The sequence below is a fragment of the Arachis duranensis genome, chromosome 7, assembly GCF_000817695.3.
Source record: "Arachis duranensis cultivar V14167 chromosome 7, aradu.V14167.gnm2.J7QH, whole genome shotgun sequence".
Classification (NCBI taxonomy): domain Eukaryota; kingdom Viridiplantae; phylum Streptophyta; class Magnoliopsida; order Fabales; family Fabaceae; genus Arachis; species Arachis duranensis.
The window spans coordinates 13,174,911-13,188,836 of NC_029778.3; the positions used below are offsets into that span (position 1 = coordinate 13,174,911).

At 34.7% G+C, this 13,926-nt stretch overlaps 1 protein-coding gene and 1 non-coding gene across 2 annotated transcripts; both read left to right on the forward strand.

The window, feature by feature from the left end:
* Window positions 1-2,089: 2,089 nt before the first annotated feature.
* LOC127741024 (small nucleolar RNA snoR135) lies at window positions 2,090-2,224 on the forward strand. The gene has a single exon (XR_008001878.1). It is a non-coding gene; the product is annotated as a small nucleolar RNA snoR135 (small nucleolar RNA).
* Window positions 2,225-4,340: 2,116 nt separating this feature from the next.
* On the forward strand, window positions 4,341-9,106 carry LOC107457809 (protein ALP1-like). The gene is made up of 5 exons (XM_052251497.1): window positions 4,341-4,385; window positions 5,400-5,591; window positions 5,694-5,759; window positions 8,385-8,607; window positions 8,691-9,106. Exons 1-5 carry the CDS (start codon window positions 4,341-4,343, stop codon window positions 9,104-9,106), a joined length of 942 nt encoding a protein of 313 aa, XP_052107457.1.
* Window positions 9,107-13,926: the final 4,820 nt, after the last annotated feature.

Here is a 13,926-nt window from a genome sequence, read left to right on the forward strand (position 1 = left end):
AGGAAGAGAGAAGAGGAGAGAATGGAGGAGGAGGAGATGGAGTGGAGGGAGAGGATGGTGGCAATGCAGGTTGAGCATGAGAAGCAGATGATGCAGATGCATGTTGATGCTTGCCAGAACCAGATGCAGATCCTTGGGATCATGGCTAGGATACTATGCCAGTTCTTTGGCTCTGGGAGTGATGGATTGGGCGGTGGCGGCGGCAGCGCCACCGGCAGCGGCTTGGCAGCATTGCCCTCTCAGGTGTTGCAGAATTTGCAACACACTGGGGAGTTGGGGAATGTAAAACCGGATGCTAATTCGCCTTCGGAATTTATGTAAAAAGGATTGAAGCAGAGCACTCTGTTCAATATACTTAATGGATGTTGTCAACGTGAAAAAGATGAAAATGAATATTTCATTGTATCGCCAGGTCCTTTTTGTGTTGTTGAAATTATAGGTACCATTTAACTGGAGGCAATTTTATTCGAGGAAATCCTCTAATTCTTGATTCTGATGATTGTTTATCATACCATGTGTTTAAGCTTTCTTGATTGTGAAGGGAAATTCCTACTTTGGGGAGGGGAAATGCGGGAAGATGTTGACAGCTGCCCAACCAAGTGCTGAGTGAGAAAGCTCACTTAACATATTTGTAAGTTTTTAGAAATACTATTATTAGACCTAAGGTTGCTGAAAAGACGTAGAAAGTAGCATTTTTTTATGCAGTTCAATACTTCATGAGGCTGCTTTGTATGCTAAGTGCATTGTTTCTTCTATTTTTCATAGATGACACGGTTAATATAATTCTATTTCATTAGAGTTGAGTGGATGAGGCTCTAGCCTGTATGGTGAAGCCTGCTCAATACATTTTTGAAAGGAATAAGCGTATGAAACAAAGATCAGAATGCAGAAATCAGAGTTTACACTTAAAATTCCCAGTTAAGTGTGGACTGGTGAGTAATCATAATATGTGAATGTGGAAAATTTATGATCTTTTGGTTTACATTAAAGCACTAACTAGTGACATGTTGGTTTGCTGGTCTATCGTCTTGTACGTTATTTTTGGGTCTCTAACTAATGAGCATTGCATATTTGCATCCACATCCTGACTTCCTCAGTTTGACATGAATCAATTCAGGGAAGCTTATTCGTGAGTAAATAGTAATACACGTTTCAATTGGGATAATACTTCCATAAATAATTCTCAGGTTATTCACACAGTAGATTTGATAATTTCTTTCATCAGAAGTGTGTCTAGGTTATGTGGCTAATGCTATTCTGTTGAGTGAATACGAATGAGAATAGAGTTTGCTTGCTTATTTGTGATGCACTGCTGTGATGAGTGATCAGTCATGAGTGATGGGGGGGAAATTTTCCCTGAATGTTGCAAATTATTATACTTGTTTAGAAGTTCCTCGATTCTTTTCCTAGAATTTTTGCTGTTGATGTTGGTAAGATGGACTGGTTGAAGGAAATTGATGTTGCTTTGCCATCCCTACAAAATACAAATTGTGAAATTTCCCTTTAACAGTTGTTTTAAAATATTTCATCTGTTGAAATTTGAATTTCAATTAGATGGATGTTTTTTTTTTTTGTTCCTCGTTTTAGTTGTGAACGGGATTGATGGTTGAATCCTTTTCCCGGATCAGGATAGATGGGTAAATTTGAATTCCTGTTTGTGGGCTTGTGGCGGTGGGTCAAGATATATGTATGATTTTATTCTTGTGGTTCAAAAAGTGTGTGTGGTTAAGGTTTACAAAATCTGAGGGTAGCTATTTATTTTGGATTCAGTCCAAGCCCAAGTCCTGAAAGAAAAGGTCATAATTCCCATTTTTTTCTCTCACTTCGTAGTTGTCACTTGTCACTAGTCAGCCGCCTAGGGTTTTCCAACCTCCCTATATATACACTCTATAACCATCACAGCCTCACCAATTTGAATTTGATCGCTTACTTTGAGCAGTTGAGCTTCCTTCTCCCATGACCAATCTCTCTTCTTCCACGATTATTATTATTATTTTCATCTTTTATATTAGGTTAGGTTTATGTAATTTTGTTTTTAATATTTGAATTTTGCTGAATTGATTTATATTTCAAATTGAAAGGAGTGGAGAGAGCAGGGATTGTGTGTATCGGTTGTGTGCTAAGATTAATGCACCCTTCCGAAAGAGTTCCCTGCAACATTTATTATGAGAAAGTGGGCAGTTGTGTTTCATTCCTTTCCTTTCAATTTTCTCTTTCAACTTACGTTTATTTGATTTGCATTTTTCAGTTAGTAAACATTTTGGAAAAAAAAGGAACATACCCAAACTAAACCAAACCCACCCGTAATTTGTGGTGTTTGTGATTCCTCATGTTTCTTTGCCATAGAAAAGTACTTATTTTTTCCTTGGTTTGGATTTGCCCATTAGGAAATTTATTTGGCGAAGATAGCACAACTCTAAACAACTGAGTTCTTTCTTTGTAGAACAAGAACTCTTCAATTGTTTGAACTTTGAACTGAAAAATATTGTCCCCTTGTAATCCTCACAAGTCGCAGATCTATTTCTCTCAGAGATTGGCACAAAGGAATCCCAAGTGAAAATTATTGATAACCGAATATTGATAATAAGATGTTAAAATATTGTTTAAGAAAATAATGGTGAAATTTGTATAGACGTTAGGAAGAGAAATTAATTAACACAAAATTAAGATACGAAGGACATTATTATGCTAAAAATGTGATGATTATTAGTATGGTACAGGGCGTTCGATCTTTAATAAACGAAGTAAAGAAAGCTCCTACAGGGTTAGGATAAAAATTTATAAAAAAAAGAAACTCCTAAACCACGCCACTAGCCAATTTTTTTCTTAAATTAAAAATTAAAATTAGATTAGATATTTGAAATAAAAAGCCTTAAACGATAAACCTAATAAAAAGGTAGTCGCAGATTGCATTTGTGTTTTGCTATTTATTTACAAATTTGTAATTTCTAACGGTAGTTGATGAGCTTCTTTTTACAATTGTCTCAACTTTTTCCAATTATTTTTATCAATTCAAAATACCCGGTAGAAAATGGGTCCCCGTTATCCGTAACATAATGGGACACGAAATAGTTTTGTACAATGGGCACTTGGATTACTTAAAAATGTTTGGACGATAATAAAAATCATTCTGAATCAACTAAAAAATATTTTATTTTATATTTATTAGTTATTTCTGAAATAAATATATAATACTAAATGTATATATATGTATTTATAGATATTATATGTATAAAATTATAAATATTAAATTAGATAAAGTAACGTTAGATTATTGTCTCTTGCTATTGCTAAATCTGATAAATTAGACGGATTTTTTATTTCTACATGATCCCAGATATTTTGGCTGTTAACAAAGGCATTAAATATTAATCGCTTAAACGTACTGTGTGTTAATAATAACTAGAAGAATATTATTAATTGTGTTGTTGCAGCTGCATTTCAAAAGTTAAACTAATTAAAGAAGTATTATATATATTAACTTTGTGTCAATAAAAAGTTTGTCTTTTTATAATATAAAAGAAAATTGTATATCTAATAGTGTACCCAAAAATAGTAACAAACATAATTTGGCCTAAGTAAAATGTTCGTATATCTCTTTACATCTAATAACTTTTCATTGCAACTAATTTGAGTTGATCTAATAGTTAATTTATTAATTCATTTAAATAAAATATATGTTGAAAATTCAAATTTCATTTTATGCATATAGACTATAACAATCTATTGCACAACAATAAATTTTTAACTCAACATCGGATTGGTGAGGAATTAGTAAAATGGATATTGCTTTCCAATTTCAAATCGTTGTACCTAGGCTACGCTACCAATGGCGGCTTTCTATATGCTTTTCACCCTCGATGTACATATTTTTGTTCTCCATCAATGCTTTAAACGGACCTTAAATATTGCATTATTATTATTAGGAAGAAGTTACTAGCAAAAAATTAAATAAAATTATATTAATTTATATTAATAATTAATTAATTTTAAATTTTTTAAATTCAAAATTTAAAAAATTTAAAATTGATTAGATAAACTTAATTAAAACCTATAAAAACTTTTCTCTTCTCTCTCACATTAACCTACCCACTTCCAGTAATCACACACACAGACTCCTCTCTCTCACCGTCAGGCTCTCTCCGCCTCCCTACTGTAACCGTGCTGCGCAACGCATCGATGGATCTCACTTCCAAGTCTGTGGCTTTCAAGTAAGGGGTGAGAGTGAGAACGTTGTTCATGGATATGTTCAAGCATTTTATTTCAAACCACTTACCCGTACCCGCATAGCACGCGGGATCATTCATTCCAAATGGTAAGGGATCTCAAATTCTCCACACATGGAATCACACTTCAGTGAGATTGTGATTTATGCAGATTCCGAAGTATGTACGAAGCACAGAAATGTTAGTATGATGTCAAACGCAAGTTGAAGAAACATTGCATGTGTTGTAGCAAAAGAATACGTCCTGGAGTGATATTCTTCAGATCTTCTTGATGATGAGGGGGAATGCGCATTTCGTTCTCTTATAGTTTGGTGGATATTTATGTCACTTCGTTGTTCTCTATATTTTGGAATATTAGGTGCCGTTTTGATTATTAAAGAGACTGCAAACTACACACTTGATTTTAGTCAAAAGGAGTCCATGAACAATTATAGAAATATAAAAAAATATTCATTTAATATGAAAAAATTCTAATACTTAACAAAAGAAATATTCAGTTATATTTTGGCAAAAATAATAAAATATCTATAAAATTTAAAAAAATTATAAAATTCTTAAAGAAATAGAGACATTCACATTTGTAATACAAAAAAATTTGAAAAATATATAAAAGAACATCCATTTAGTATGAAAAAGAAACATTCTGATACTTAGCAGAAAAAACATCCATATATATTAACTCATAGAGATTTTGGATTCACCTAGGGGTGTGTGTGGTTGGAGGGAATACAAGTATATTTCCACGAATTTTGAGATGGGAATATTTTATTCCCATGTTTGGTTCAAGATATAAAAAATTATTCTTGGGTATATTTTATTCCCTGGAATTAAAATCCAACCCATTTCATTCCCATCTCCCCCTTGTTATCTTTCATTCCAATGGGAATGGAATGTGTATAATAAAGTGAAAAGACCAAAATACCCTTGTCAATTTTACTCCAACCCTTTTTTTCAGATTTTTACTCCTCATTTGATTAGAAACCCAAACCCTAGCAGAGCCCCAATCCCATCGAAAATAAAACCTAACCGAGCTTCTTCTCCCAAATTCATGGAGGCTCCATCGGCATCAGTATCGTCTCGCCGCCGATTTGAGTTTGCACGACCACCCTTCATCTTATTCTAGAAGGAAATTCACTTCAATCCTTCGTTTGCGTTCGTGTTTCATCATCGCAGCTCACGTCAGTTCACCGCCACTGTATGCTTGCCGTCGTCGCTGCCGCGCCTCTACCTGGATCCTCTGCGTCGCGTGTTTGCGTTTGGTCTCTCTCCTCCGTCACTCTCTTGCTTGGCGTCGAGTTCGCCGTCGACGAGGAAGCTTTGCCACCGTTTCTCCAGTGCTTCGCATACGGTTCTCTCTCTCCCTCTGTCTCTCTTTCACTTTCGATCTCTCTCTCTCTCTCTCTCTCTCTCTCTCTCTTTCGATCTCTCTCTCTCTTGCCCTCTCTCACTTTCTTTTGTTGATTGCAGGGGATACTAAATAAGAGCAAATTGGTTGCTATTGATGCTGGAAACAAGGGCTACGCTCCGAATAAGGTATGTAAGTTGATGATTACAATGTTTTTTACACCAAATTTCTGATGATTTGATGATGACACTGATACGAGGTAGTTAACATCGTTGTTAAGTTTGCATAAGGTCACAAGTTGAAAAGTTGCTTTCCACAGTGAGTGCTTTTGAGTTTGTGGTGTTTGAAATTTAAGGGGAGAAAATGAAAGTTAGATGGTGAATTGGTGACCGAGTTTTAGAGCACATAACCTAGTCATGTGTTTGTTGTTTTTCATTGTTTTTCAAGAACCAAAATTGCTTGCAATTCTTTTACTCTGTCAGATATTTGCAATTATGTCACTGAGAGCTAAAAAAAGATAATTTTGTTTCATTACAATTTTGATTAGCTGAACTTGAATTTAATCAACTCAATTTAACTATTATGCTTTTGCATTCTTTTACTTGTGTTCTATTTAACTATGATGCTTTTGATTCTCTTTTGCTGATATCTTACAATCAAACTTTAAGCTGTTTTGGATGAGAATTGAAGTTCTCTAATTTGTATAAAGTATGTCTGCAGCATTCAATTTATTGGATATTACCTTTCATTAAAATTAAATGATGATATAGAATTTCACTTACAATGACAATGTATATTTCTTCTTCAAGTCGAGGGCTTATCAAGAGTATGCCGCGGAAAAATCCAGAGCTTAGGCAAGCGTATGTTTACTTGCTTGACTTCTTAACTGTTACTTTTCATCTTTTAAACTATGTATTAACTGGTGAAAAGTTGAAAATCAAAATCTACCCTTGCTGTTTGAATTCGCTACTAGTTCATTGATAGGTTCAATTTATTTTCTCTCTTTTGCTGAACAGATCTGCTACATATACTATCATCTACTCCTAGACATTCAAACCTCATTGAGCACACCAGTGAGAAAGCCAAGGAAGCTAAAGATATACAAGTGAGAAAACTAGTGGATTTTAATTTGTTAATGTTTCTTTCTTTGAATCTTACATAATATTTGTTATTTGTCCAAGTTGCAGCATAGCTAAAAGAAGAAATATAATTATCAGGTAATAGTAAGTAGTAACTTTTGGTGAATAGAGAATTTGCACTTACTAAGTTAATGCTTTGTCTCATGTATTCTGTGTTCTTTATTTTAGTAAGTAGTAACTTTTGGTGAGAAAGAGGGTTGCAGATACTGTTTTAGGCCTATTCCCATGTACCCAGTGCCTCTCTTCTTTTTACTAAGAAAACTCTAACCTGGTTTTACTAATCATATGTTTCCTGTAGGGTGTGACATATTTCAACATGGGTGTTACCATTGCATTTCCCTCTTCATATTTGTATAATGTTCTTATTGCCCATCCCTTCATAACAATACTACTCAGTATCATATTGATCTTGTCTCTGTCTGAAAATAGATTAAGACCTTAATTTTGATTCATTGGAGCAGTCAGCATACAATCTTTTTTAATAATTAATATACCATTTTTTTCTTTATATATATAAGATAGAATTATGTTAACATCTATTGCACTACTATAAAAATACAATGATCCTACCTAATCAAAGTAGAATCATATAGCCTTTATCTGAATTATTATCAGTAAATCTTGTATCTATATACTTAGTCAGTAGCATTTTGTTGTCATGCTCTACTGAAAAATAAAATAAAAAAGGATGTAAATCTGGACCATTATATCCTATGATATGGTTTGAATGCATTTATCCATATCATTGTGCCAAAAGTTAGCTAAGAATAATACAACGAACAATACAAGAAGCTTGAAGAACATATTGTGAACCCAGTTATCTGTAATGAATGCAGTTATAATCTCTCTGCTCTTTCTCTCAAGTCATTAGATGGCAATTTTTTTTTAAGGCCAGAGAAAGTTAAGACCGGATTCTCTTTTTTGTATCAATGTAATAAATAAGATATTTATCTTTTTGTGTTTTACTACAAGAGTTGCTGGTACTTCTTCATTACTCACATAAATTGAGCATGGTTTTCTTATGTAGCTTGTGTGCATCATCCATTTGGACAAAATTAAACTTTGAAATAAAAAATATTTATATATATATCATATTCTTATATTTTTAAACTGGCCCTGCTTGATTTTTTTTGCAGAATGGATCCCAAATAGAAGATGAAAGTTATTGCCTGCTTGATTTTATATTTCGAATTAATGAATGACCTTATGGTTAAGTTGTGGATGATTTGCTATGTTTTTATTATATTGCAATTGATAGGATTATTTATTTTAGTGATCTAGCATGTATAAAAAATACAAGAATAGATAGATGTGCCTTTCATGCATTGTGTAACATGCTTAAAAGGGTTGGAAGGTTAGAACCAAGTAGGAATATGGGTGTGAAAGAAATGGTTGACATGTTTTTACATATTATAGCACATGACGTCAAAATTAGAGTAATAAAGAGACAATTTGTGAGATCTGAAGAAATAATTAGTAGGTGGTTTAATGATGTATTGCTTGCTATTTTGAGATGTCATAATCTCTTACTGAAGAAACCTCAACCATTTAGTTAGGATAGAATGGATGAACGATGGAAATGGTTTAAGGTAATTTATTTTGCTAATGTTATTAAATCTCATATGGTTGGTGTTATTTAGGATTGAGTTAATTGATCTTTGCTTTGGATTTTAGGATTGCCTAGGAGCCTTAGATGATACTCATATCAAAGTCAATGTTCTTGAGGCTGATAAGCCTAGATATCGAAATAGAAAAGGTGACATAACAACCAATGTGTTTGGAGTGGTTGCTCACGACATGCAATTTATCTACGTACTGGCGGGTTGGGAGGGTTCAGCTGCGAATTCTAGGGTATTGCGAGATGCACTATTTCGCGATGGATTTAGTGTTCTCCAAGGTATTTTATTGAGACTTTAATATGTTATCAAAGTAACCATTTGATCTTTCATTAATTTTGTTCAATTGTGTATGTCACACTAGGTCATTATTACTTATGTGATGCTGGATACATGAATCGTGAAGGATTTTTAGCACCTTATAAAGGACAAAAATATCATTTGAGTGAGTTTAATCCACATAATCAACCTAGTACAGTCCAAGAACCTTTTAATATGAAACACTCACAAGCTAGAAATGTCATTGAAAGGACATTTGGAGTATTAAAAGCAAGATGGAAAATTTTAAGGGAAAGGTCATTTTATCCTATTAAAACTCAAGGAAGAATTATAACTGCATGTTGCCTTTTGCATAATCACATTAGAAGAGTGATGGTTGTGGATCCTATTGATGAGATAGTAGATCAAAATATGCTTGGAGTAGATGGGGGGACGATCCACCATATTGAGACGAGCGATGCTTGGGGTAGATGGAGGGATCAACTTGCACAAGAAATGTGAAACCAATGGAGGAGAAGACATCATACACGATAATTGTGTTTATTTTTCTATGTATGAGGTTGTCTATTGTAACATTAATTTCATTTTATTGATGTGTTTGCGTTCTTGTACAAGAGTTGTGTGTCTGTTAGTAAATTTTAAATTTTTTAGACTTCTTTGTAACTTTAATTTGGATAATAGTAAAGCTTTTTAATACATATGTAGTTAGAATCATTGAGATTTGTTTTATATAAGTTCAATTATGGATTATAAGACGAATTATGAATTATGAAATTTTTGAAAATTTAGATACGTATTTTGTGTTAATTTTAATTAAACATATTTAATATTAGGAGTATTTTAATAAATTTAAAAAATTTAGAGTCAATAATAATTTAACTAATTTTAGTAAATTTAAAAAAATTTAGAATCAATAATAATTTTAATTAAAGATATTTGATATTAGGAGTATTTTAGTAAATTTAAAAAAATTTAGAGTCAATAATAATTTTACTAAAGATATTTGTTATTAGGGATATTTTAGTAGGGATATTTTAGTAAATTTAAAAAATTTAGAATTAATAATAATTTTAATTAAAGATATTTGATATTAGGGGTATTTTAGTAAATTTAAAAAAATTTAGAGTAAAAAATAATTTAACTAAAGATATTTGTTATTAGGGATATTTTAGTAAATTAAAAAAATTAGAATCAATAATAATTTTAATTAAAGATATTTGATATTAAGGGTATTTTAATAAATTTAAAAAATTTAGAATCAATAATAATTTAACTAAAGATATTTGTTATTAGGGGTATTTTAGTAAATTTTAAAAAATTTAGAGTCAATAATAATTTTAACTAAAGATATTTGTTATTAGGGGTATTTTAGTAAATTTAAAAAATTTATATTCAATAATAATTTAACTAAATATATTTGTTATTAGGGGTATTTTAGTAAAAAAATTAGAATTAATAATAATTTTAACTAAAGATATTTGTTATTAGGGGTATTTTAGTAAATTTAAAAAAATTAGAATCAATAATAATTTTAACTAAAAATATTTATTATTAGAGGTATTTTAGTAAATTTAAAAAATATTTAACTTTTAGTCATTAATATTTTAATTTGAATGATTAAGGGTAATTTTAACATATTACATAATATAACCAAGATATTTAAACTCAACCAAACAAAAATTTAGTCATTACTAGGATTATTATATAATATTCTAATGTATTAAATTTTATAACCAAATATGGGAATCATATATTTCAAGTAATCTCATTCCTAGGAATATAATGCCTAAGAATGAAATTACTTGGTAATAAAATTTAATCTTTAAATCATACACACTCTAAAAATATTTTGACTAATTTTTTGTTAATACCCTCTTGATTCCTAACATTGTTGATTTAAAAAATGTGTATGCATACATACTAATAGTGTTTGCATGTGTTTCACGTGAGAATACATATGATATACTAATAATTAACATAGTCTTCTATCATTTATCCTTATAAAAAAGGTTCAAAAGGTTGAAGGAATTGAAGATGCCTCTTCAAATACGGAAGAAACGCGAGTCTTTTGATTTTACCCCCTTGACACAATTCGTATATGACATGCTACGAATCTACGTTATCCTTTTCGACATGTATGATTGTACGTATATTATATAATATAGTAGTCTCCGAGCCAATGTCACGTATGCATGAAAATGAACAAAAAAAATTGACTTTGAAATCAAGGACTATATAAGTATACTTGAATTTGATTGCGGGGCATGCTTGTGGTAACACATGTACGAATTACTAGCGAAAATGTAATGCACGAATTGAAACTCAATAATTTCGTGGCACTTGAGCATTTGACCAATGGCTTTTGATTTTTTTTTTTAATTTTTTCTTACATATTTGACCATGCATGGTTCCTTCTAGATGATATCTTTAATTTTACGTAGGGACCTTCAATTTGACCACTTAAGTTATTAGCCACCACTGCCACCCCTTAATTAGTCGTGTGATATCATGATATATATTTGGAATAATTGAAGGATTCCTATGTAATAACATAATCTATAAATATTTCCTGAAATGAGATCTCCAACGTGATTACCCTAGGGTGAATAATGAGGGAAGGAGAGGCTGTGAGAGGTGAGTACTCTAGGGGAGGGAGTACGTTAGGAATACAGTCAACAGCAAAGGATACCAGAATTTGGAATAGGGATACATATCATCGCTTGGAAAATTCTTCGTTCTCTGTATTCGTGGACAACCTACCGGATGATATCTCTAGGAGAGAATTACATCACTTGTTTTGTTGGACAGGAAGAATTAACGACATATATCTTGCCCGGAAACGAAAGAGTGGATCGATTTACCTGTTTGCTTTTGTTCGTTACACGACAAAAGGGGGCGCCCTCAAGGCGATTGCAGAAATGAACCACTGGAGATTACGGGGGAAGGTAATTACCGTTGGAGAAGCGAAGTATAGAAGACAATCTCAAGTGATGGGTGGATCAGTGAGGAAGGAAATCGTACCTAAGAATGGAGGCGTAGCAGGGGCGTCTTATCATGGGAACGGGGTTGCGGCTGCCAAATCCTTTGGGGAACAGCCAGTGCGAGAACATCAGACTGCCACAAAGGGGAGTGGACATATGAAAAGAATTGATGTGCCAATAGTTGAACCAAATATGGAATGGTTGGCGAGGAGTTTAGTGGGACAAACATTGCACCCAGTGGACCTCTGCTCAGTGAAGAGGGTGGTCTCTAAAAATATACCTCAAATTGTGGAAGTCCGGGAGATCGGGGCGTGCAAAGTCCTGTTAATATTTGATACTGTGCAGCATGCGGAGGGTGTGTTTACGTTCAAGATGGATACTTTGCTGCAAGTCTTTCATAGGATCTCGCGTTGGGAGGAGCATTTGGGATTTTTGTGAAGGAGGTAGGCTGCCAGGAGGATGCTGCGGTCAGTATGGAGAGAAGCAGAAGTGGCTATTAGTGTGATGTAATTACTGGGGAAAAAGCATCCTTCACAGTGGGAAGGATTCAAGTTGAGACGGGGGTGTTCGATGCAATCAGAGAATAGATGCAAATTGTTGTTGGGAAGACAGCATTTGGGATTTTTGTGAAGGAGGTAGGCTGCCAGGAGGATGCTGCAGTCAGTATGGAGAGAAGCAGAAGTGGCTATGATGAGAATGCAGCTTCTGGCGCCGCTGGCACGGCCCTGGAAAAGGGGGTGGGTAACTGGGATCCGGCGGCAGAATTGGTTTCCGACAGGCTTACAGAGGCTGCGCAAGGAGAGGGCAGAATAGTAACTTCTGATGTCTTTTTGAATGATGTGAACGTTGAGTATTTGAATTTCAAAAAGGATACGGTTGTACCAGATTCAGATAGTACCAAGGAAGGTGGAGTAGCAGATTCTAAGGGGTGTGAGGTGGTTCATGAGGGGGAGTCGGAGAATACGGTTACGCAGGTTTGTGGAGGTGTGAGAGGAGATCATGTGGAATGGGCTGGTACTTATGGTATGTATGACGAGGCCCATCAGGTGTGTTACAAGGCTGGGGCGTGTGTGGGTTATTGTAGAGGGGTGGGCTGGTCTTCAGTTGGCCCAATAGCAAATCAGGGGGTAGATGGGAGGTTGACTGTGTACGAAACACGCCTGCGAAGGGAGCCAGCTGTTGGGCTGGGCCAGGCTAGTCTACTGCATGCAACGGTCCATGGACCGCTCTCCATTGGGGGCAAGGCCGGGTCGGGTAGTCTTATGATCCGGCAGGTCCCACGAGATCTGGGTGATGCGGCGCAAATGGTAGGTTTGCGAGAGAGGCTGGGGTGCCAAGAGGAGGAGGAACTTGAGGAGGGAGAGGTGAGGCACACAGCTAGGGGCTCGTTGGAGGATAGGATCCAGGTTTTGGAAGAGAAGGTGGAGGGAGTAGGGCCGACTGAGGAGGCTGGTGTTGAGTTGGATTGTGGCGGTGTAGCGCATGAGGGGACGAGGGTGGGGGAAGCAAATCGCCGGCAGATACAAGGGGCGCAGCACGGTGGTGGTGAGACCGGTCTCCACGATGATGGTTCCCAAACGAGTCTAAGCCGAAAAACGAGGAAGGGTGAAACCTCAGAAGCTAAAGGCAACACAGAGGGAGACATACTGGGGGTGGCTGCTAAAAGCGACGCCCGGGGTTATATACCATTCTAATTGAACTAAATAATAAGTATTAAAAGAACAAATTTTATTTTTAATTTTAAATTATTATTTATAATATATGATTCCATAAATATTTTTATAAGACTCAAAATAAAATGAAATTAGAACTACTATTAAAAATGCTAAGATAACCTTATATTGACGCTGAATATAAAAGAACCGCGGATTCGGGATAAAATGGTAAGTGGCCTGGCAATGGAAATAGGTAATGGTATGCAAACCCGATTTTGGGAAGATAACTGGATTCAAGGGGGTGTTCTCAAAGGGAGTTATCCGAGACTATACTCTATCTCAAGCCAGCAAGGACTTCTAATTGGGGACTGTGGCTTTTGGGATGGGCTTGATTGGATTTGGAATTTCCAATGGAGGAGGGAGTTGTTCCAATGGGAGCTAGAACTTGTCAATCAGCTGCATGAGAGGTTAAGGTCAGTGAGTTTGTCATCAGGTCGGGAGGACAGCGTGGTCTGGAAGTTTGACAATAAAGGTGTTTTCTCTACTCGTTCTGTGATACAGGCTATACAAGCGGAGACTCTTTCGGCTGAAATAACGAGTTATAGTTTCACGAGCTCCGTTTGGAAAGGTTTTGTTCCTCCGAGGATTGAGCTATTTGGGTAGTTTGTGCTAGTTGATCGAGTTA